Below are 25258 nucleotides of genomic sequence, written 5' to 3'. Positions count from 1 at the left end.
TGGGAGGAGGTGCTCAATACCATCAATTCCGTGATACCGACTCCTCTTCCTGTGACCATTGAAATCTGCCTACTTATGCTAGTAGAAAATCTCATTCCAAGAGTAGTGGAGAGAACCCTAGCCTGTCTCCTGTTATATAAAGACACTTACGCCAACAGGGGTTGCCCTGCTAAATATAAACAGGTTTGGTCAAGATGGTTGGAAGAGCTTTCCACTGCATAGTTACCCTGGTTACCCTCAGTGTTCCTGATTATGTGATCATTTGAGTGTCTGCCTCTGATGGGTCATCCCTGGAGCTATTCCTTTTCATTTAATTTACAATAGTTTTTATTGAAATATCAAATAGAAAGAAAAAAGTACAATTTGCCATCATATAAGCATAAGATAGTTGAGAAATAAAACATTAGTTTGGTAGAATTATGTATAGAAAGAACCATCTAACCACAAATATTTGAAAACCACAAAGTGCAATTAAATGACTGTTGTAAAGAATCTTGTACTAAAAGAAAAGATGTCTCTAATGCCTTGTACACACAAGCGGACTTTCGACGGACTGAATTTCGAAGGACTTTTCGACGGACTTTCGACGGAGTTCCAACGGAGTTCCAACGGAGTTCCGTCGAATCGGACTTGTCTACACACAATCATACCAAAGTCCGACGGATTCGACCGTAATGACGTACGACCGGACTAGAATAAAGAAGTTCATAGCCAGTAGCCAATAGCTGCCCTAGCGTCGGTTTTCGTCCGTCGGACTAGCATACATACGAACGGATTTTTCGACCGGACTCAAGTCCGTCGGAAAGATTTGAAACATGTTCTAAATCTAAAGTCCATCACATTTTCGACAGAAAAGGTCCGCTGAAGGTCCGATGAAGCCTACACACGGTGGAATTATCCGACGGATTTGTTCCGTCAGACCAGTTCGGACGAAAAGTCTGCTCGTGTGTACACGGCATTAGAGAGACATCTCCAACAGAAAAAAAGGAAAGGAGAAAAGTACAATAAAGAAGGAAGACAAAAGAAAACGATTGAAAATAGAGAGTACCGAGAAAGGAGTCAACATTAGGGAATCAGTATAAAACCGATCAATAGTAAATTATAAACAATCCGATAAATAGCCAATTCAGGGTTTCCATACCTTGTCAAAATAACATTGTTTATCTAGTAAGATAGCTGAAAGACGTTCATTATTCACTATATATGACAAATTATTTTTAACTAATTCAAAGGGAAAAGTAGGAGATTTTCAAGATATGGCTATTGCAATTCTAGCAGCAGTAAAGATGAATGCTTTTCTTGTATGTCCCTGAGTATTTTCAATTGGGCATCCCAATAATGCTTGTTTAGGAGATTTAATAAGGTTCATTTGGGTTAAGGAGTATATGAAATTATAAACGCGTATCCAAAATCTTTTTATCTTTGGACACGTCCACCAAATATGGAACATAGTGCCATCCATTCCACATCCCCTAAAACATAGTGGTGATACATCTGGGAACTATTTGGCTACTCTAGTCGGTACCATATACCATCTCAGTAAAAGCTTATAATTAGCTTCAATCAGGGAAGTATTAATATAGGATTTAGAGGCGTAATGTGCTAATTTGAACCATTCATTAGTTACAATTGTTTCATCTAGATCGTGTTCCCATTTATTCATATAAAATAATTTTTCTGAATTAGAAATCAAAATGGAATACATTTTTGAAATGTGACCACTATGTTTATCAAAACATCTACATAAGCATTCTATTAAGGTGGAAAAAGTCAGGTCAAATTAATTTTGTAAAGTCTGTATATACAGTATCTCACAAACTTGAGTACACCCCTCACATTTTTGGAAATATTTTATTCTATCTTTTCATGTGACAGCACTGAAGAAATGGCACTTTGCTACAATGTAAAGTAGTGAGTGTACAGCTTGTATAAAAGTGTACTCACTTTTGTTGCCAGCGGTTTAGACATTAATGGCTGTGTGTTGAGTTATTTTGAGGGGACAACAAATTTACACTGTTATACAAGCTGTACACTCACTACTTTACATTGTAGCAAAGTGTAATTTATTCAGTGTTGTCACATGAAAAGATATAATAAAATATTTACAAAAATGTGAGGGGTGTACTCAGTTTTGTTAGATACTGTAACGCAAGATCTGGGAATAATGTTGCATCTCAGAATCAGGAAGTTGAAATTTCTCTCAGAAGTGTTTGTATTGTTAAAATACCCCTATGGTCAGAAAAATCAGCAATTCGTAATAAACCTTTATCCGTCCACCAAGAAAAAAACAGGGGATTGAGACCTGGGGCGAATGTAGGAATACTGGTTAAGGGAGCCAAAGGAACATGTGGAGAAATACAATTATGAGCTTTACTTAGTCTGTCCCATAAACTGAAAGAAAAGGAACGTGTAGGACACATTATAGGTGGCCTATTTTTGTTTCGTAACCACATTAAATGGCTAGTTGGTGTCGAGTAAAGAGATGATTTCATTTTCATCCACGAGGGTTGTAGAGTCTATGAATGAAAACGGATTAGTTGAGCCAACTGTGTTGCATGAAAGTATTTTACCAAATCCGGTAGCCCTAAACCCCCTTGTAATCTTGGTGCAGGTAAAGTGTGTGCATTCACCCGGGGTCTTTTACTTACCCAGATAAAGTTTAATATTTTTCGTTGAAGCAATTTGTGATCCAGCATATGGATCGAAATAGGTAATGTTCTGAAAAGATATAATTCTGAAAAGATATATATTAATAGAGCTATTCCTTTTCAATACTGGATAAAGCTTAATATGCTATTTCATGTAATACTTGAAAGGATATACTGCAACATTATTGTTTTTGTCACCTAGGCTGCTGCATTATGATTATGTTGAATCGCCTGCTTTACTCCCCTGCTTGGGTGGCATCTTGTTTATTTCACTCTTGTATGTTTTGGTTCTCTTTTTCGTTTTTATGTCTGTTTATGTGTCATTTGCACTGAAATGCTGAATAAACAGATCTTAAAAAAAAAAAAATAGTATGTAAACCCTAATAATGAACCTCTTTTAACACATAAATCCTCAAAAAGGGCAAAGAGAGCCACCTGCTCAACATAAGAGCCGATGTAAGTTTACTGAAACCAAAAGGATGCAGCTGCAAAGTCCACCTGGTGCAATAGCTATCCTAATCTATCCAACATAATGAACTTCTTTTATTGAATGAAACATCCATTGGTATAATACTGTATATTTTCTTGTTAATGGATCTTCTGAACATATTCCCCAAATACACAAAGAGAATGCCTCTCCATCGGTCTGGCCAACAAATCTCTAAATCTGTGAACAAGTCCATGTCTGGGCAAAATCAGAAAATGATTAATGAAACCCAGGACAGTTTTCAGGTATTAAAGAAAAATTAGAGTTATGCTACAGTGGGGCAAAAAAGTATTTAGTCAGCCACCAATTGTGCAAATTCTCCCACTTAAAAAGTTGAGAGGCCTGTATTTGTCATCATAGGTATACCTCAACTATGAGAGACAAAATGTGGAAACAAATCCAGACAATCACATTGTCTGATTTTTTAAAAGAATTTATTTGCAAATTATGGTGGAAAATAAGTATTTGGTCTATATCAAAAGTTCATCTCAATACAATAATGTTATATATCCTTTGTTGGCAATGACAGAGGTCAAATGTTTTCTGTAAGTCTTCACAAGGTTGTCACACACTGTTGCCGGCATGTTGGCCCATTCCTCCATGCAGATCTCCTCTAGAGCAGTGATGTTTTGGGGCTGTCTCTGGGCAACACAGACTTTCAACTCCCTCCAAAGGTTTTCTATGGGGTTGAGATCTGGAGACTGATAGGCCACTCCAGGACCTTGAAATGCTTCTTACGAAGCCACTCCTTCGTTGCTCAGGCTTTCTTGCCCCACTGTATATGGCCAAAGTTTTGTGCACATATGCCCTTCCCACCTCCTATATGGTCAGAAATATGTGGATCCCCATCCATATAATTAAGTTCAGGTTTTTCCAGTGAAGGGAACTATTAGTTCTACAGCATACAAAGAGATTTTAGATAATTGTATGCTTCAGAACTTGTGGTAACAGTTTGAGGAAAATCCTTCTCCAGCATGACTGTGCTCCTGTACACATAACCAGCTCCAAAATTACTTGGGTTGATGAGTTTGATGTAGAGCAAGGGTCTCAAACTGATGGCCCTCCAGCTGTTGAAAAACTACAAGTCCCATGAGGCATTGCAAGGCTGACAGTTACAATCATGAATCCCTCAGGCAGAGGCATGATGGGACTTGTAGTTCCAAAACAGCTGGAGGGCCACCAGTTTGAGACCCCTGATGTAGAGGAACTGAAATGGTTTCATAAAGCCCTGATCTCAACCCTACTGAACACCTTTGGGATGAATTGTGAGCCAGGCCTTCTCATCCAACACCAGTAACCCAACCTTACATATGTTCTTTTGGCTTACTGGGCAAGATTCCCACAGTCACACAATTTTCTTAGCTAAAAGCTTTCCCAGAAGAGTGGAGGATGCTGTAGCCACAAAGGTGGACCTCTTCATAATAATGTGCATTATTATGGAATGGGGTGACCAAGAATCTCATATAAGTGTAATGTTCAGGTGTACACACAGACATTGAACAAATGTGTGTCACCAGCGCAAGCAATTAAATAATTAAATAAAAAAATATAAAAAAATAAAAAAATAAGTTGCTGCAATCAAAAATCTACACCACTAGGTGAAAAATAGGAAAATATTTGTGTTGAATGCGCTACTTTACTTAAGATACACCACTCTGTTAGATTCCATACCTACACAATCATTATGCCCCCTAGAATCCTATATTACATGCATTAGTGCCCCAATTATCCACCCTACTGGGTGTATTTTACATAAATTTCAACATAAATAAATACAAAAATTGATATGTGACATTTATGACCAAACTATAATGTCCAAATTCATGTACAAAGTACAGTGTGCAATAGTTGCCAAGGTTTCTGTAACATATATTATCCGTGACTCTTCGTGACACCTTCACCACTTTCGTGACAGGACCACCACCACCTGGATTAGCCACTCACCAGATGCCGGTTAAAACTGAGCCTTTGGTTCATTTATTATTGATAACCACTCCACATACTCCGTATCTTTGCTGACCCCAATGCGCTATATATAGACCATGTCCTCCTCATGAGAAACAGACAACGATCATTGTGCAGTATATAAAAGCTGTTTTATTTGTGCTAAGTTTAACCACTTCAGCCCCGGAAGTATTTACCCCCTTCCTGACAGAGCACTTTTTACAATTTGGCACTGCATCACTTTAACTGCTAATTGCGCAGTCATGCAATGCTGTACCCAAACGAAATTTGCGTCCTTTTCTTCCCACAAATAGAGCTTTCTTTTGATGGTATTTGATCACCTCTGCCGTTTTTATTTTTTGCGCTATAAACGGAAAAAGACCGAAAATTTTGAAAAAAATGATATTTTCTATTTTTTGTTATAAAAAAAATCCAATAAACTCAATTTTAGTCATACATTTAGGCCAAAATGTATTCGGCCACATGTCTTTGGTAAAAAAATGTCAATAAGTGTATATTTATTGGTTTGCGCAAAAGTTATAGCGCCTACAAACTAGGGTACATTTTCTGGAATTTACACAGCCTTTAATTTATGACTGCCTATGTCATTTCTTGAGGTGCTAAAATGGCAGGGCAGTACAAAACCCCCCAAATGACCCTATTTTGGAAAGTAGACACCCCAAGGAAATTGCTGAGAGGCATGGTGAGCCCATTGAATATTATTTTTTTTTGTCCCAAGTGATTGAATAATGACAAAAAAAAAAAATTTACAAAAAGTTGTCACTAAGGATATATTGCTCACACAGGCCATGGGCATATGTGGAATTGCACCACAAAATACATTCAGCTGCTTTTCCTGATTACGGGGATACCACATGTGTGGGACTTTTTGGGAGCCTAGCTGCGTACGGGGCCCCGAACACCAATCACCGCCTTCAGGATTTCTAAGGGCGTAAATTTTTTATTTCACTCCTCACTACCTATCACAGTTTTGAAGGCCATAAAATGCCCAGATGGCACAACCCCCCCCCCCCCAAATGACCCCATTTTGGAAAGTAGACACCCCAAGCTATTTGCTGAGAGGCATGTTGAGTCCATGGAATATTTTATATTTTGACACAAGTTGCGGGAAAGTGACAATTTTTTTTTTTTTTTTGCACATAGTTGTCACTAAATGATACATTGCTCACACAGGCCATGGGCATATGTGGAATTGCACCCCAAAATACATTTAGCTGCTTCTCCTGAGTACGGTGATACCACATGTGTTGGACTTTTTTGGAGCCTAGACGTGTACGGGACCCCGAAAACCAATCACCGCCTTCAGGATTTCTAAGGGCGTAAATTTTTGATTTCACTCTTCACTGCCTATCACAATTTCGGAGGCCATGGAATGCCCAGATGGCACAATCCCCCCCCAAATTACCCCATTTTGGAAAGTAGACACCCCAAGCTATTTGCTGAGAGGCATGGTGTGTATTTTGCAGCTCTCATTTGTTTTTGAAAATGAAGAAAGACAAGAAAAAAAATTTTTTTTTCTTTTTTCAATTTTCAAAACTTTGTGACAAAAAGTGAGGTCTGCAAAATACTCACTATACCTCTCAGCAAATAGCTTGGGGTGTCTACTTTCCAAAATAGGGTCATTTGGGGGTGTTTGTGCCACCTGGGCATTCCATGGCCTCCGAAACTGTGATAGGCAGTGAAGAGTGAAATCAAAAATTTACACCCTTAGAAAGCCTGAAGGCGGTGCTTGGTTTTCGGGGTCCCATACGCGGCTAGGCTCCAAAAATTTTTTCACATATGTGGTACCCCCATACTCAGGAGAAGCAACAGAATGTATTTTGGGGCATAATGTCACATATTCCCATGGCATGTTTGAGCAACTTGTGTCACAATATAAAATATTCCATGGACTCATCAAATTTGCTTCTCAGCAAATAGCTTGGGGTGTCTTCTTTCCAAAATGGGGTCATTTGGGGGGGTTTTGAACTGTCCTGGCATTTTATGCACAACATTTAGAAGCTTATGTCACACATCACCCACTCTTCTAACCACTTGAAGACAAAGCCCTTTCTGACACTTTTTGTTTACATGAAAAACATTTTTTTTTTTTGCAAGAAAATTACTTTGAACCCCCAAACATTATATATTTTTTTAAAGCAAATGCCCTACAGATTAAAATGGTGGGTGTTTCTTTTTTTTTTTTCACACAGTATTTGCGCATCGATTTTTCAAACGCATTTTTTGGGGAAAAAAACACACTTTTCAATTTTAATGCACTAAAACACACTATATAGCCAAATGTTTGATGATATAAAAAAGATGATCTTAGGCCGAGTACATGGATACCAAACATGACATGCTTTAAAATTGCGCACAAACGTGCAGTGGCGACAAACTAAATACATTTTTAAAAGCCTTTAAAAGCCTTTACAGGTTACCACTTTAGATTTACAGAGGAGGTCTACTACTAAAATTACTGCCCTCAATCTGACCTTCGCGGTGATACCTCACATTCATGGTGCAATTGCTGTTTACAGTTGACGCCAGACCGACGCTTGCGTTCGCCTTTAAGCTTTTTTATCTTATTTTTAAACTGTTCCTTTCATTTTATTAATCATTTTTTTGTTATTTCAGGGAATGTAAATATCCCCTATGATAGCAATAGGTAGTGACAGGTAATCTTTTTTGAAAAAATTGGGGTCTATTAGACCCTAGATCTCTCCTCTGCCCTCAAAGCATCTGACCACACCAAGATCGGTGTGATAAAATGCTTTCCCAATTTCCCAATGGCGCTGTTTACATCCGGCGAAATCTAAGTCATGAAATGCTCGTAGCTTCCGGTTTCTTAGGCCATAGAGATGTTTGGAGCCACTCTGGTCTCTGATCAGCTCTATGGTCAGCTGGCTGAATCACCGGCTGCATTCTCAGGTTCCCTGTTGGGACAGGAGAGCCAGAGAAAAACATGGAAGACGGTGGGGGGGGGGGCATTCCCTCCCACTGCTTGTAAAAGCAGTCTAGAGGCTAATTAGCTGCTAGGATTGCTTTTACATGAAAGCCGACCGCTGGCTGAAAAGAATGATACCAAGATGATACCTAAACCTGCAGGCATCATTCTGGTATAACTACTCAAAGTCCAGCAACATACCAGTACGTTGCTGGTCCTTGTTGGGCATATATTGTAATCTTTTTTTTTTTCATGCAGCCTGTGGGCTGAACGAAAAAAAGATATTGATCGGTGGGTATGCCCACCATTAGAATACCTCCCTTCATCCACCCACTTCTAATGATGGGCATATATGCACCATTTATATATGCCGAAGCATGGGGGCATCCTCCCGCAAGAGGTAGGAGCAAATCGCTCCTCCGCCCCTGCTGCCCCTATGCTTCGGCATATATCACCTCCGCTGGAGTCACGGCTTTATATATCGTGGGAGCAAACGCTGTTGCTGTCAAGATAAATAAATCCGCGCTGCAGCTGAATGGCATACATGAAGACAAAAAAATGGTTAACAATAAAACACAGTAAACGGTAAAGTATAAAAAATTGCATACCTGAAAAGCAAACATGATAAAACATAATAACAATAAAACATTGCTGAATAGAATACAGTAAAAAAGAGCAGAACAATAGAGAGAGAATAGAGAGAGAGAGAACAATAAAACGACAACTATTTTTTTTTAAATTTTATATATTTTTTGGGGTTTTTTTTACACTTTTTTTTGTAACTGTAACTTTTGTAACTGTAACCGGTTCCAGGTTCGGGTCTCTCAAAATGCGATGGCATCTTGAGAGACCCTGTGAAAGTGTGCCTAGTCTGGGATCAGGCCTGACTCTCCGAACGCTGCAGTTATGCGTTTAGTGTTTTGTAAGTGACAGTGATCGATCGATACTGCACTTGAATGGGCTGGGCTGGGCCGGGCAAAGGGGCAAAACACAGGTGCTAGCAAGTATCTGGTCTAATCCCGCTAACACTGCGTTTTTGGGAACCCTAAACTGCTGGGGACACTAGTATAGATCTGATCGGATCAGATATTGATCCGTTCAGATACTATACCACTAAGGGAGGTGTACGGTGCGTGCATGGGTGTTAGCGCTACTGGCACTAACCTGACACTGCCTGGGGCTGGTGCTTGCCAGTTCACCAAAACGCTACCAAAAAAACTGTTAGCGATCGCAGGGATCAGGCCTGACTCTGCGAACGCTGCAGTTATGCGTTTAGTGTTTTGTAAGTGTCAGTGATCGATCGATACTGCACTTGGGTGGGCTGGGCTGGGCGGAGGGGCAAAACGCAGGTGCTAGCAGGTATCTGAGCTGATCCCGCTAACACTGCGTTTTTGGGAACCCTAAACTGCTGGGGACGCTAGGATAGATCTGATCGGATCAGATATCGATGTGTTCAGATACTATACCACTAAGGGAGGTGTATGGTGCGTGCGTGGGTGTTAGCGGTACTGGCGCTAACCTGACGCTGCCTGGGGTGACGCAGACCCTATCTGACCCTCAAACCTAAGTTATATCACCGCCGGGCGATCAGGGGGCTAAACGTTTATTCGGTAATAAACGGCGGGTGCCCTGACACTGTAAAAAATAAACTAACTAACCAGCGTCATCCGTAACAGTTATACGGTGATCACTGGTGAAAGGGTTAACTAGGGGGCAATCAAGGGGTTAAAACATTTAATAGATAGTATATGGGGGTCCCAGTCGCTATAAAACACTGACGGCGAACCTAAATATTTATCTCCCTAACTAGCGTCACCAGTGACACTAATACAGCGATCAGAAAAATGATCACTTAGTGACACTGGCGATGGGGGGTGATCAAGGGGTTAAAACTTTATTAGGGGGGTTAGGGGGGTATCCTAGACCTAAAGGGGGCCTAACACTAACTGCCCTACCACACTGTCACAAACTGACACCAATGCAGTAATCAGAAAAAAAAAACTGCTCGGTGTCAGTGTGACGGGGGGGGGGGGGGGTGATTGGGGGGTAAAGGGGAGTGTACAGTATGCCTGGCGTGTTCTACTGTGTGTGTATGTGTTTGTGTACTCACTCGGATGTCTTCTCTCCTCGGCGCCGGAACGGAAAATACCGAGCCGAGGAGCGATGACATCACTTCCTCCGCTTCTGTTTACTATCCAGAAGCCAAGGAAGCATTTCATTCGCCAGGAGCGATCGCGAGGGGGGAGCCACGAATGAGTGGCCTCCCCCTCACCTTTGATCGCCCCTGACGAGAATCCGACCGCCGCAGGCACCGGGGGGGTCTGATCGGACCCCCGCCCGCGGGAGGGCAAGGACGTACCTGTAAGTCCTTTTGCCTGCCCGTGCCATTCTGCCGACGTACATCGTCGTGCGGCGGTCGGCAACTGATTAAAAGAAGATATTACACTCACATTTCCAGGTGCCCATAAGCAGGCACCAAGCTATTCCAGCAGTTAGTAATGGGTGTATGGATGGCGCCGTGTGGTTCCCGTGCCGGTGTGTGGTGCAAGCCTCATTTACACCCGGCTTGTGCTTCAGCCCTCGCTTTTGCCTAGCCCGGAAGTGACGTCCTGACATGATAAAAATCTCCCAGCAGCCCCTACGCGTTTCGTATCATAGAATGCGTCATCAGGAAGCCTCCCCCCCTTCTCTAACCTCGATGACTTGATGAGACTTCCCTGTGGCATTCCAGAAGATAGAAGAAAGAAGAAAGAAGAAGCATTTAAATAAAGGAATTGTCAAAAACCCGCAGACCCCCACAACCACCGTCCAGGGTTGTGGGGATGAGGCCCTTGTCCTCATCAACATGGGGACAAGGTGTTTTGGGGGGCTACCCCAAAGCACCCTCCCAATGTTGAGGGCATGTGGCCTGGTACGGTTCGGGGGGCGCTCTCTCGTCCCCCCCTCTTTTTCTGCGGCCTGCCAGGTTGCGTGCTCGGATAAGGGTCTGGTATAGATTTTAAGGGGGGACCCCACGCCATTTTTTTTTAAACTTTTGGCCGGGGTTCCCCTTAATATCCATACCAGACCTGAAGGGCCTGGTATAGAATTTAGGGGGACCCCCACGTCATTTTTTTTTTTAATTTTGGTTCGGGGCTCCCCTGTGGGGAATTCCCATACCGTTTTTATCAATGAACTTCTATGTGTATTGTCGGACCGGCAATGCATTAATAGCCGCGAGTAGTTTTTAAATGACTTTTTTTCCTTTGAAATGTCATTTTGCTGTCAGATTGTTCTAAACACGGGAAACATGCGCCCCTTTACAGGCATACTATAGACACCCCCCAGGTACAAAATTATAAGGGATATTACACTTTTATTGTTTCACTTTAAGCATTATTAAAATCACTGCTCCCGAAAAAACGGCCGATTTTAAAACTTTTTTTTGCATTGATCCATGTCCCCTGGGGCAGGACCCAGGTCCCCAAACACTTTTTATGTCAATAACTTGCATATAACCCTTTAAAATTAGCACTTTTGATTATTCATGTTCGTGTCCCATAGACTTTAACGGTGTTCGCGTGTTCGAACAAATTTTTTGCCTTTTCGCATGTTCTGGTGCGAACCGAACAGGGGGGTGTTCGGCTCATCCCTACTTGGCAACTATTGCACACTGCACTTTGCACATGAATTTGGACATTATAGTTTGGTCATAAATGTCACATATCAATTATTGTATTCATTTATGTTGAAATTTATGTAAAATACACCCAGCAGGGTGGATAATTGGGGCACTAATGCATGTATTATAGGATTATGGGGGGCATAATGATTGTGTAGGTATGGAATCTAACAGAGTGGTGTATCTTAAGTAAAGTAGCGCATTCAACACATATATTTTCCTACACACAGACATTGAAGACATAGTAACAAGTCTGTTATTTCATTTTACCAGATACCTGTGCATCAGGAGCAATAAACAAACCTTTTGTGACCTGTACGCCAAACTGGAATAAGATATTCCAGAAGGAACAAATCACTATCAGATGTAACATGGAATCAACAGAGACAAGGAATGGAAAATACAAGTGGTACAAAAACGGTGTTCAACAAAGTGCAAGACATCAGAGCATTTACATTCGTTTTGCCTCCCTTCAAGACAGTGGAAGCTACCAGTGCCAGATCGATGACAGTGAACGTAGTGACCCGGTTAGTCTATTTGTCAAGACTGGTGAGTACAGCAGTCTGAATAACTGCATCAGACAAAACGTTTACAATAATATTTTGAGCTTAAAGAGCAACTTCAACCTAAATGGGAAGTTCCACTTTATGCCCTCCTTCCCTCCTCTTCCTCTTCTATTATTGCCACTCACTGGGGGGGGGGGGGGATAACTGGTTTTGACAGGTATTCACTCCCACATCTCTCCTGTCCGCAACCTTCTGGGACACATCACAGGTCCCAGAAGGCCACGGGAACCATTCACAAAGCACAGAGCGTCTAGAGCATACGCAGTGGGCAGATGACTGTGAAGCCACATGAAATCACAGCCCATAGTAAACATAAAACTGTGAGCATGCAGGTTCTTTATTGTAATGTTTCTTCTGCAATAAAACCTACCTGTCCGCTGACAGTTATCTCATCCTGTGGCGGCCAATCAACACGGCCAGCACCCAGAAGAAGTCAAAGAGAAGATTCCAGTTCTGGCAAAGGACCCTGGACCATTGAAGCAGAAGTAAGTATTGGGATTTTAGTTCCACTTTAATATAGTGTAATAGAGGTGGTCCCAGCAGTTACCAACCCCTGTGTATTACCAATACCAGGAACTCTTACTTTAGATTTCATCTGCTGCTCCACCTGTTGATGCAATCTGGTACTGCTGCAACTTTACTAAGCATAGCAACATACGTTCTCCGAGCAATGCAGGCAAAAAAAAAAATGATAAGGGTTCTGCTGTTACTATTATTAGGATTTTGGGATGGGTGTCGTGTCATGGAGAGGTCCAAGTTTTCTTAAAATCCTGTTTAAGTTCCAAAGCTATTTACTTTTGAATGTAAGCTATCTAATGTATATTTTTACAGAAGGGGTCATCTTGCAAGCTCCTAACTCTGTTTTTGAAGGAGAACCATTACATCTTAGATGTCACAGTGATTCTGGAGATGACCATGAGAATCAAAATATAACATTCTTCAAGAATGGAAAGGTCATACAGACATCAGACCAAAATTTTAATTTCTATGTTAGTAGAGTGACTGTGGATATTACCGGCAGATATCACTGTGAAAAGAAATTGGACTTTACTTCTGATCAAATACAGTCTGAGGAAACAGTTATTGATGTCAAAGGTAAATCTTTTCTGAAATCAGGAATTTCCATAGATGGGATAAAAATTGCACAAAGGGGTTGATTTACGAAAGACAAATAGCCTGTTTGAAAGAGAAGTTGCACTTTGCAAGGCAATTTTTCCTAAGGGAATGTGATGAAACTTAACTTTGTAAAGAATAACGAATCATGTGCAAGGAAAATACAAAAACAGCATTTTTGTTTCCACAGGATTGGATGATTTTGATAAAAAGAAAGGAGCGCCCGTGGTCCAGAGAAATGTGACTTCTAAAATATGGTTCATGAATCATTAATAAAATTAGCAACGTACTGTACATGTATACAGTAAGCAGCAAACAAAGAAAGCCGGCATCCCGCCATTCAGAAACTTTGATCCAATACATCCACTCCTGGGAATCTTTCTCCCAAATAGTACGCAGCAACAGCCCTGAAGTAGGAGGAGTCTATTCCCCTGAAACGTGTTGGTTTCATGTACATGTTGCTAATTTTTATTAAAGATCCATAAACCATACTTCTCATTTCTCTGGACACCGGGTGCTCCTTTCTTTTTATCCAAGTCTACATGCTGAAAAAACCTTAAGGTCACACAAAAAAGGCAGCAGCCCAATCCCCCAGAAGGTCCATCCCAACCGTCCATCACTGGGCACTATCCACAGGAAGACATTTATTCCTTTTGCCCACACGAATACCCACTCAGGACCAGTGACCTATCCAGTTAGTCCAGCATGGTCTGCAACACAAGCTAGATACAGGATTGGAAGATGGAACTCAGCAGGTCTTTGCCTCATTCACCAAGCTCTGATGATATTTCCCTTACAGAATGCCACTTCTTTTGAAAAGTGAATAGGCTATTTGCCTTTAATAAATCAACCTCAGAATATTTTTTTACAGTTGTGTTGTTCAATAATTATTTTGGGGTGTGTTGTCTTTTAGAGGTGTTCTATTCTCCTGAAATAAAAATGGCACCATATCCAATGGTAGAAGGTGATCACGTGACCCTAACATGTGAGACGAGTCCTTATAAACAGATGATAGTACTGAAGTTTGCTTTCTACAGAGATGGACAGAACATTCAGAAATTCGGTTTATCCAACCAATATGGAGTCCAGTCTGCTCAGCTGGAGGATTCTGGGAATTATTCCTGTGAAGTGAAAACTTCTGATGACAGTATAACAAAGACCAGTAAAGGAATAAATCTCCTTATTCAGAGTGAGTTACCAAAACACTCAGCCTGGTTATCACAAAGAGTAATTCTTTATATGGATTATATTGTATGGCTTTGGTGTCGTTTTATATGATGATTTGTCTTTTTTAGGTCTTTTTTCCATGCCAAAGATAAACATAACTTCCTATCCAATCACAGAAGATGACAACATGACCCTGACATGCCATACAAGTCTTAGTCCACTAAGAGAGAAAACAGAACTTCAGTTTGCATTCTACAGAAATGATCAAATTGTTAAAAACTTCAGCAAATCTTGTCAATATGCAGTCCAGTTAAAGGATTCTGGGAATTATTTTTGTGAAGTGAAATCTCCAAACAACAATGTAAAGAAGAGGAGTGATGTGGCAACACAAAGTAAGTATAAGATAAGATCCATACCAAACAATAGTTTTAAATGCTATTCAGCAAGCACTACAACTACACTATATTGTCAAACATATTGGGACACCTGCCTTTACACGCACATGAACTTTAATGGCATTCCAGTCTTAGTCCGTAGGGTTCAATAATGACTTGGCCCACCCTTTGCAGCTATAACAGCTTCAACTCTTCAACTTGCTCATCCATGACTTTATGGACTTTGCTTTGTGCACTGATGCACAGTCATGTTAGAACAGGAAGGGGCTATCCCCAAACTGTTCCCACAAAGTTGGGAGCATGAAAATGTCCAAAATGTCTTGGTATGCTGATGCCTTAAGAGTTCCATTCACTGGAACGATGGGGCCAAGCCCAACCCCTGAAAAACAACCCCACACCATAATCCCCCCTCCACCAAATGATTTGGACCAGTGCATTAAGCAAGGTCAATGGATAAGCGAGTTTGGGGTGGAGGAACTTGACTAGACTGCACTTCAACCTGATGGAACACCTTTAGGATGAATTAGATTGGAGACTGTCCAAAATAATTGCCTGAGCTCACAAATGAGCTTCTGGAAGAATGGTCAAACATTCCCATAGACACATTCCTAAACTTTGTGGACAGCCTTCCCAGAAGAGTTGAAGCTGTTATAGCAGCAAAGGGTGGGCCAACTCAATATTGATTCATAAAAAAGCAAAAGGTGAGGAAAGATATCCCCAAAAGGGGTCCATACCTCAAAGGAAAGAGGTGGGAACAGACTGTGACTGTGTCTTTCCTCACCTTTTGCTTTTTTATGAATCGTTCAACTGACCAGTTGAAATTCTGTGCAGTAGGTCCATGCCCTTTTCCCTATTGCCCCTTATTAATACAACTCAATATTGAACCCTACGAACTAAGACTAGCATACCATTAATGTTAATTTTAATACAATATTTTTCTTTTTACAAAAAAATATGTAATACATGGTGTTTCAATGTTAGCAGTCCATGCTGGCCTGTCTATTAAGGAAGCCCAGCACTAGCTCTGCACATTATGACTATTTCTTTTGACTAAAAATTGAGACTGTATTGCTGTCACAGACAATAATAGATATTAAACCCTCTGTGCTATATACGAATTGAAGCAGGTGTAAGCTCAAGGCACATAGTCAAAATACTTGCCACTAGATCGTCACCCGAGCACCAGCAGGGGGTGATGAACTCAAATGGAGGGTTGACCAGGTTGTGGCCCTCCTGTGCAGATGTCTGATCAGGAATTAAAACCAAAGCATTGTACAAAGTTGACAGACAGATTAAAAAACCTAGGACTGGCCAAAGGTCAGGGCAGACAGTAAACAAGCATATTCAAATACAAGCTAAAGCAGGTAACCAGAGAATCAGAATTGCAAGAGTTAACAGCCTGGAGCATTGGGTTAGGAAAGGAACGTATTGCTTGGGTGATGGTCTGAGCTCAGCTAAAGAGTGAGGTTGATATAAAGGCCTGGCAGGGACTGGCTGTGTAGCGGCTATATAAATTAGCAAGTGGGATCTGGACATACCTATACCTCCCTGCCCTGTGGAACAGAGCGGGTTTTAGTATAAGGTAAAAGTGATTATATTATGCCAGAACTACATTGAGTTGCAGATCAGCACTCTACAAGAGTGGATAAGGGAGGTGACCTTCCTCCAAGTCATTCACATGGCTCATTCAGGTATGTAACCTGAGATCCTGCTTCATAATGACTTATTTCTGTCAAATCTATGTATGCATCAAAATGAGCTGTCACCCTTAAAAGTCATGACTCAGGAGCATCCCACAGCAAAATCCATACCTCCTTTTAGGGGCTGCTGGTTGGAGGGATTGGATGCTTTTAGATTTCATGCTACAGAAAGCCCATGTCTACTTTTGGATCTTTTCCATGCTCATGACATCAAGAACTGAACAGAACAATTAGTGGTATATGAAATGAAGAGCCCTTGTATGTGGCCTTCAGATACAGCTTTGGTGTTGAAGTTACTCAAAGGCAGGCACCCTTGAATTTCTTGATCCAAGAGCATCCCACAGCAAAACCTCTACCTTCTTTCATGGCCTGCTAGTTAGGAAAAACTGCATGCTTTTAGACTTCACACTACAGAAGGCCCATGTCTACTGATGGATCTTTTCCATGCCCATGACACCAAGAGTTGAATAGAATAATTAGTGGTATAAGACAGGAAGAACCATTGTGGGTGGCCTTCAGATACAGTTTTAGTGTTAGGGTTAGGGTTACTCCAAGTCAGGCACCCTTGGAATTGTTGACCCAAGAGCATCCTACAGCAAAACCCCCACCTTCTTTCATGGTCTGCTGGTTAGGAAGGACCGGATGCTTTTAGACTTCACACTACAGAAGGCCCATATCTACTTTTAGATCTTTTATATACCCATGACACCAAGAATTGAACAGAACAATTAGTGGTATAAGACACGAAGAGCCATTGTGTGGCCTTTAGATACCGTTTTGGTAATGAATTTACTGTTTCTGACCATACTTGCAAAGAAAAAAAAAAGAAAACGTATGGGAAGTTTCAGAGAAAACAAACCAGATGTGGTCATGACATGATCTCTGCCTAGTGAGTTATTTTGCTATGCTATATAAATAGATGTATGATGTCATCTGTCGATATGATGTAATGATTACTACATTTACTTGTTCACAAATAATTCTACACATAAGATAGATAATATTTATTAAAAAATCTTTGATGTTTTTCTTTAATTTTTCTAGGAAGAATAGAAAAACAAGATGGCTATAACCTGCAAAATATTATCCGACTGGTACTATCTGGGCTCATAATAATTGCACTTGCCGTAATCCTGTCCGATTATGTCAAAACGAGCTAAACCTATTTTACAGAAAGGAGACATGATAGATTGTGAGAATGTTGGATAATTGGAACTTCTGATATCTAATCAGCTTATACAATACCATTTGAATGAAGCATTTTTATCAAGGTTGTATTTTCATTGATGACTTTGACCTTATGTATAAGGAGAAGAGTGTAGACCTCGCCCATATAAAATGACATGGTGAATGTTAGTTTTAACAATCAGTGCAAACTCTATTCAAAGTATACACAGAGGAGCTCACTTGAAATTCAAAGGATGACTTAAAAAGCATCATTGACCGGCACCAACATTATATTTTGGCAAAGGGAATAATTCAGTCCCCAAAAATGAAAGCCCAACTTTAGCCAAATTTTGAAAGTTAATTTTGGATAGAGCAAGAAAGGGCCATGAGACTCTTAGAGGTTGTTACAGCCATTTGTGCTCCTGGTGAGAATGGGAAATCTCTCCAATGGGACACTGACAAAAAAACAACAACTTTTATTAGAGTTAGGGAAGGTTAGAACATCTGACAATGCTTTTATTTCTGTCTGTGCTTTCATGTGTCGGGGACAACTGCACCCTTCCAATTCTTGTATAGGTGTCACAGGGATAGAAAAGGAGGAAATACTTTCTCAGAGTCTGGGCCATCTTACTGAGCGGGCACACCTGGGCACAGCCCAGGGGCCCCAGATGCACATGGGGCCCCATCAGGGCTGGTCAGATCTAGAGCGAAGCTATTGGAATTGTCTCCGCTCTGCTCGCCGTCACACACAGCCCGCCTCCTCCTGACCCCGCACCTGTGAAAGACAGAACGCGGGTCCAATGCTGGGATGCGTTCTGTCTATCACAGGTGCGGGGTCAGGAGGAGTTTCAATATAAACTGTAACAGCGGCTATCCGCTCTGTGGTCCCCCGGCTCTCTTCTTCCTCCATTCATGATCTGGCCACCCTCTCTGTTCATCCGCTCTGGTGAGTCTGCAATGGGGGCACAGTGAGTCTGCAATGGGGGCACAGTGAGTCTACAATGGGTGTACAGTGAGGCTGCAATGGGGGCACAGTGAGGCTGCAAGGTGCACAGTGAGGCTGCAAGGGGCATAGTGAGGCTGCAATGGGGGCACAGTGAGGCTGTAACTGAGGCACAGTGAGGCTGCAATGGGGGCACAGTGAGGCTGCAATGGGAGCACAGTGAGGCTGCAAGGGGGGCACAGTGAGGCTGCAATGGGGGCATGGTGAGGCTGCAATGTTGGCACGGTGAGGCTGCAATGGGGGCACGGTGAGGCTGCAATGTTGGCACAGTGAGGCTGCAATGGGGGCACAGTGAGGCTGCAAGGATGGTACAGTGAGGCTGCAAGGGGCACAGTGAGGCTGCAAGGGGCACAGTGAGGCTGCAAGGGGCACAGTGAGGCTGCAATGGGGGCACGGTAAGGCTGCAATGTTGGCACGGTGAGGCTGCAATGAGGGCACAGTGAGGCTGCAATGTTGGGCACGGTGAGGCTGCAATGTTGGGCACGGTGAGGCAGCAAGGGGGGCACAGTGAGGCTGCAAAGGGCACAGTGAGGCTGCAATGTTGGCACGGTGAGGCTTCAATGTTGGCACAGTGAGGCTGCAATGTTGGGCACGGTGAGGCTGCAATGACAGTGAGGCTGCAATGTTGGCACAATGAGGCTGCGATGTTGGGCACTGTGAGGCTGCAATGTTGGGCACAGTGAGGAATTATACTTTAATTCTTGAGAGTAGGTGCGAAAATTGGGACAGGCTTGTAGGGGCCCCAGTGCATTACTTTGCCCAGGGGACCATGATGCTGTTAAGATGGCCCTGCTCAGAGTGGTCATATTTTAAAAAGTGTTCAGACTCAAAAGTGTTAGACCCAAACCCAACAGTGTGGACTGGGACAAACTAGCCATGCGGAGAAAGCAACCCAGCTGGAAAAAAGGAGACTGCCTTCCTGCAGCAGACTGATTACATCATCTCAGCCAAGGCAAAGTCACCTAACTGGAGCTCAAGGATAGCTTTTAAATGGAAAGGGGTACAATTTAAAAGAAAGCGAGGGGGAAAGGAGAGGTTTGAACAAGAAGGATTTTATGAAAAACAGATTACAGGGCCATTAGGTAGTGGTTGTGCGAGTGGGATATCTTTTCGTGTCAGGGAATGTTGGGGGCTGTAAAAATATGGCTTAACTGTATGTTTTTGTTTTTACTGCCACCCCCCCCCCCAATAAAATAACTTTCATTCTACTTGTAATACTCTATGAAAAAAAGTATTTTTAAAAATTAAAGTTAGTTCTACCTTTTTCTTGTGTATTATATAAATAAAATGTTTTCATGTTTACACCTCTTTTCGTCTTTGTTTTGTTTTTGTGTACATTTTTATTGGTAATGGTGTATGAACTTCAAAGCCAGTGGAATTGAAGGGTCATGGCCATATTATGCAAAGTGTGAAACTAACACAAATGTCTGAGAAAGTAAAATTTCTGCATCTCACAGGGGCCTACATACTTCCTACCACAATACTGTTGGAACAACAACAACATGTAATGTAAAGTTGCTTGTATAAACTGAACAATATGCACTGTATGCATTTTACCTATCTATGCAGCAGGTGGCGCTGTAATATTATAGTGAAAAGTACACGTTTTCTATGATATGAAAGGATGTTTGTCTATCCTCTCTCTATGTAATTGTATTGTCCTGTTTCCTGTAAGACATGATAAAGACATCCTCCATGAAAGTATGATTCAATAACCTAATAAATACAACATATACTGTATATACAGCGGGTAAAATAAGTATTGACTTGTCACAATTTTTCTAGATAAACACATTTCTAAAGGTGCTATTGACATGCAATTTTCACCACATGTTGGTAACAACCCATGCAATCCATACAAAGAAACCAAAACAAATAAGTTCAGAAATGAAGTTATGTGTAATAAAGTGGAATGTCACAGGGAAAAAGTATTGAACACGCTAACTGAAATGTATTTAATACTTGGTACAAAATCCTTTGTTGGTAATGACAGCTTCAAGACGCCTCCTGTATGGAGAATCTAGCGGCATGCATTGCTCTTCGGATCTTGAAGGTTCAGTGGGCCTCTTCTATGAACTCTGATCTTTATTTATTTTACCCGCTGCATTGCATATACAGTATATGTTGTATTGTGGTAAGAAGTATAGTGGCCCCTGTGAGATGCAGAAATGTAACTCCATCCTCCCCTCCACCTGGCTGCAACTCCTCCTCTCCTCTGTACAACTTGCTCTGTAATCCCCTCCATCTGGCTTCAACTCCTCCTCTTCTCTGTGCACCTGGCTCTGTCCTCCCCTTCACCTGGCTGCAACTCCTCCTCTCCTCTGTGCACCATGCTCTGTAATCCCCTCCATCTGGCTGCAACTCCTCCTCTTCTCTGTGCACCTGGCTCTGTCCTCCCCTTCACCTGGCTGCAACTCCCCCTCTCCTCTGTGCACCTGGCACTGTCCTCCCTTCCACCTGGCTGAAACTCCCCCTCTCCTCTGTGCACCTGATTCTGTCCTCCCCTCCACCTGGCTGAAACTCCTCCTCTCCTCACAGGGGTCACAGGATGATTAGGGGTCACATGGGACACAGGATGTGTGGAATTCAGAAATCACAGTGGACATAGGATGATCAGGAGACTCAAGAGTTATGGGGGACACCGCATGATTAGGGGCTCAGGGGTCACAGGGGACACAGGATGAATAGGGTCACGGGGGTCACAGGATGATCAGGGGTCACAGGGTCACAGGATAATTAGGATTCAAGGGTCACTGTGGACATCGGGTGATTGGGATTCACAGGTCACAGTGGACACAGGATGATCAGGAGACTCAAGAGTAATGGGGACACCGCATGATTAGGGGCTCAGGGGACACAGGATAAATAGGGGCATGGGGGTCACAGGATGATTGGAAGTCATGGGGACACAGGATGATTGTCTTTCAAGGGTCACAGTGGACACCGGATAATTGTGATTCAAGGGTCACAGTGGACACCGGATGATTGAGATTCAAGGATCACAGTGGACACAGAATGATTAGGATTCAAGGGTCACATTGGACACAGGATGATTGGGATTCAAGGGTCACATTGGACACAGGATGATTGGGATTCAAGGGTCACAGTGGACACCGGATGATTGGGATTCACAGGTCACAGTGGACACAGGATGATCAGGAGACTCAAGAGTTACGGGGAACAACGCATGATTAGGGACTCAGGGGTCACAGGGGACATAGGATGAAAAGGGGCACAGAGACACAGGAGGATCGGGATTTAAGGGTCACAGTGAACACAGGATGATCAGGGGTTATTGTGCACCCTGGATGATTGTGATTCAAGTGTCATAGTGGACATTGGATGATTGGGATTCAAGGGTCACAGTGGACACCGGATGATCAGAGGTCATTGTGCAACCTGGATGATTGGGATTCAAGGGTCACAGTGGGCACTGGATAATTGGGATACAAAGGTCACAGTGCACACAGGATGATCATTGGTCATTGCCCACCCCTGATGATTGGGATTCAAGGGTCACAGTGGGCACTGGATGATTGGGTTTTAAGGGTCACTGAGGACACAGGATGAGATGATTGGGGTTCAAGGGTCACAGTGGACGCCAGACGATTAGGGAATATTGGGGTCACAGTGGACACAGGATGATCAGGGGCTCTGGGGTCACAGGGGACACCCTCTCTCTTTTCCTTTTTTCCTCTCCTCTCTTTCTTCTTCTCATGTTTCTCCCCTTCCCCCTCTCTCTCCTTTATCTCTCTTTTTCTTTCTCTTTCCCCATCTACCTTTCTCTCCCCCTCATCTCTCTCCCCCACCTCCTTCTCTTATTTGCTTTCTCCCTTCTCTCTCTCATTCTCTCTGTTTAAAAATACATAAAACATATGTAAACATTTCAAAATATTAGGTCAAATACCATTCCATCTTCCACTAAATGCATTATTGCAGTAGCACTGGAAAAGTCACATGCCTTGCTAACTCTGTTTTACAAGGCACACATCCAGCTATTAATTGACAGATGGGCGTGTGTTTTGTAAAATTAATTGAACATGATAGAAGGCACAAGGAGTCATGGGAACTGTAGTTCCCTGTGGGAGATGCATATGCTAGCACAGTGGAATGACATACCAACTCTGCAGAACTTCTCCCACCATCACTAGCATTATTCAGCAGAGGAGGGATGGTGGAGGGGATTAGAGACCCCAATTGCAGCTATATGGTCGGAAAATAATAATTTGACTTATTATATTTATTACTGGGGATGCACCGATACCATTTTTTTTATGAGTACGAGTGCTGCAACTTTTTTGTTTACACTTCAATTTTTAATTTTTTTAATTTTGCACTTTTTTCAATGTGAAATGTGTAAATATATGTTAAAAGTGTACAAACATTAACAAATATGAACAAATCACATAAAAAAAGTTTTAATTAATTAATAATAGTTTATAAAATAGAAGTGAACAAAATAAAACATAAGAATATAATAATTAAATGGAAAAGGAGAATAAGGAGTTAATAAGGCTGATTAGAGTAAATTAAGGGTTAATTATGGGTTGAACAGAGGAAAAATGTAACCACTTGCTTACTGGGCACTTAAAGCGGAGGTTCGCTGGAAAAAAAAATATTAAAAGCCAGCAGCTACAAATACTGCAGCTGCTGACTTTTAATATATGGACACTTACCTGTCCAGGGAGCCCGTGATGTTGGCAGCCGAAACCGATCCGTCCTTCGGCTCTCGGCTGCTGCCGCCACCATCCTCGGTAAGGGAATAAGGAAGTGAAGCCGTGCAGCTTCACTCCCTGGCTCCCTACTGCGCATGCGCGAGTCGCGCTGTGCGTCCTCTCTGGTCTCACAGAATACAGCGGAGGAGGACAGTGTAGGCGCCGGAAGTGGCATAGGTCACCGCAAGCGCCGCGGTGATCTATGCCAGGAAGTGGTAGCAAATACCTGTATTAGACAGGCATCGGCTCCCTCCTCCCCCCTGAAAGGTGCCAAATGTGACACCGGAGGGGGGGAGGAATCCAAAAAGTGGAAGTTCCATTTTTGGGTGGAACTCCACTTTAAACCCCCTTCCTGCCCAAGCCATTTTTCAGCTTTCAGTGCTGTCACTCTTTAAATGGCAATTGCACGGTCATGCTACACTTTACCCATATGACGTTTTTATCATTTTTTTCACACCAATAGAGCTTTCTTTTGGTGGTATTTAAGCACTAATGGGGTTTTTATTTTTTGCTAAACAAACAAAAAAAGACCGAAAAACTGTTTTCATAGTTTGTTATAAAATGTTGCAAACAGGTAATCTTTCTCCTTCATTGATGTGCGCTGATGTGGCTGCACTGATGGGCACAGATAGGCTGCACTGATAGGCACTGATGAGGCGGCACTGACAGGTGGCACTGATAGGCAGCACTGAAGGGCACTGATAGGCAGCACTGAGAGATGGCACAGATAGGCAGCACTAATAGGTGGCACTGATGAGGCACTGATTGGCCGCACTGGTGGGCACTGACAGGTGGCACTGGTGGGCACTGCTTAGTGGTACTGATATGCATTAGAAGGTGGCACTGGTGGGCACTGGTAGGTGGCACTGGTGGACACTGCTTAGCAGCAGTGGCTTTCTGTGTATTGGATGTCCAGTTTACAGAAGCCGGTAATCGGCTTATTTTTTTTCTCCTCGCACTGTCAGCATGAGAAAAAAAAAGCAGATTAACGGCTTCTGTTTACATCACATGATCAGCTGTCATTGGCTGACAGCTGATCACGTGGTAAAGGGCCGGGATCGAAAGCTTACTTCAATCTGTGATCAGCCGAGTCTCATGGACTCGCTGATCACAAAGCGTGCCACCCGCGAGTTTAGGAGGACGTACATAGAAGCCCTCCCGGCAATTAAGGCTTGCGCTGTAGAAATTGCCGGCTACAGCAAGGGTATGAAGATTTTAATAAAAAACAAAAAATGATTTGCTTTAAATTGACTTCATCTGCAGACCCAAGTTCATGCCTTAGATCTGTAAATGAATAAACAGAAAGATAGATACAAAAAGAAACGTTTCTTTTCATCTATCTGTTTCAGGGGCTGAGCAATGTTGTTGATAAACATTGCCTGGCTGCTTTTTTTTTTGACAGCTCTAATTGCCGGGACTTCATTTACACTTCAGCTGTCAACTTTCAGGTATTTATATGAGAGTTTACTAAAATGTGTATGTTGCCTTTAGTTGTATTTTCTCCCAGTGCTTATAGGGTTTTCCATGGATTTCCTATCACAAGTCAAACTGGTAAATCTAGTCATCTTCCATACTAACCCAGCCCTAAGTATGTCCGTATGATTGTGGTACGGGTAGTAAAATGTACAAACTTATAGCAGCAAAGACTAATATGGTTTAATTTCTTTGAAAGGGCCTTACCAGTATGCCTGTGGTCAATGTAAGGAACGGTAGATGGAAACCTGTCTCGGTTATAGCTGCTGTGT

The 25258-nt window shown here is 42.3% G+C and overlaps 1 protein-coding gene across 1 annotated transcript in view; it reads left to right on the top strand.

Annotated features, from left to right (window-relative positions):
* Positions 1-19619, top strand: part of LOC141116633 (uncharacterized) — a 130142-nt gene extending 110523 nt beyond the window's left edge. Inside the window, exons 15-19 of the mRNA XM_073609024.1 lie at positions 11961-12236; positions 13085-13348; positions 14280-14555; positions 14662-14925; positions 17673-19619. Of these exons, the coding sequence (XP_073465125.1) occupies positions 11961-12236; positions 13085-13348; positions 14280-14555; positions 14662-14925; positions 17673-17788 (1196 nt within the window). The 3' untranslated portion in view covers positions 17789-19619. The remainder of the gene's footprint in view (positions 1-11960; positions 12237-13084; positions 13349-14279; positions 14556-14661; positions 14926-17672) is intronic.
* The last annotated feature ends 5639 nt before the right edge of the window (positions 19620-25258 follow it).

The sequence above is a fragment of the Aquarana catesbeiana genome, linkage group LG13 (assembly GCF_042186555.1).
Source record: "Aquarana catesbeiana isolate 2022-GZ linkage group LG13, ASM4218655v1, whole genome shotgun sequence".
NCBI classification, from domain to species: domain Eukaryota; kingdom Metazoa; phylum Chordata; class Amphibia; order Anura; family Ranidae; genus Aquarana; species Aquarana catesbeiana.
Note: the sequence above shows the minus strand (reverse complement) of the source record. Positions and strands in the feature narration are given on the sequence as shown.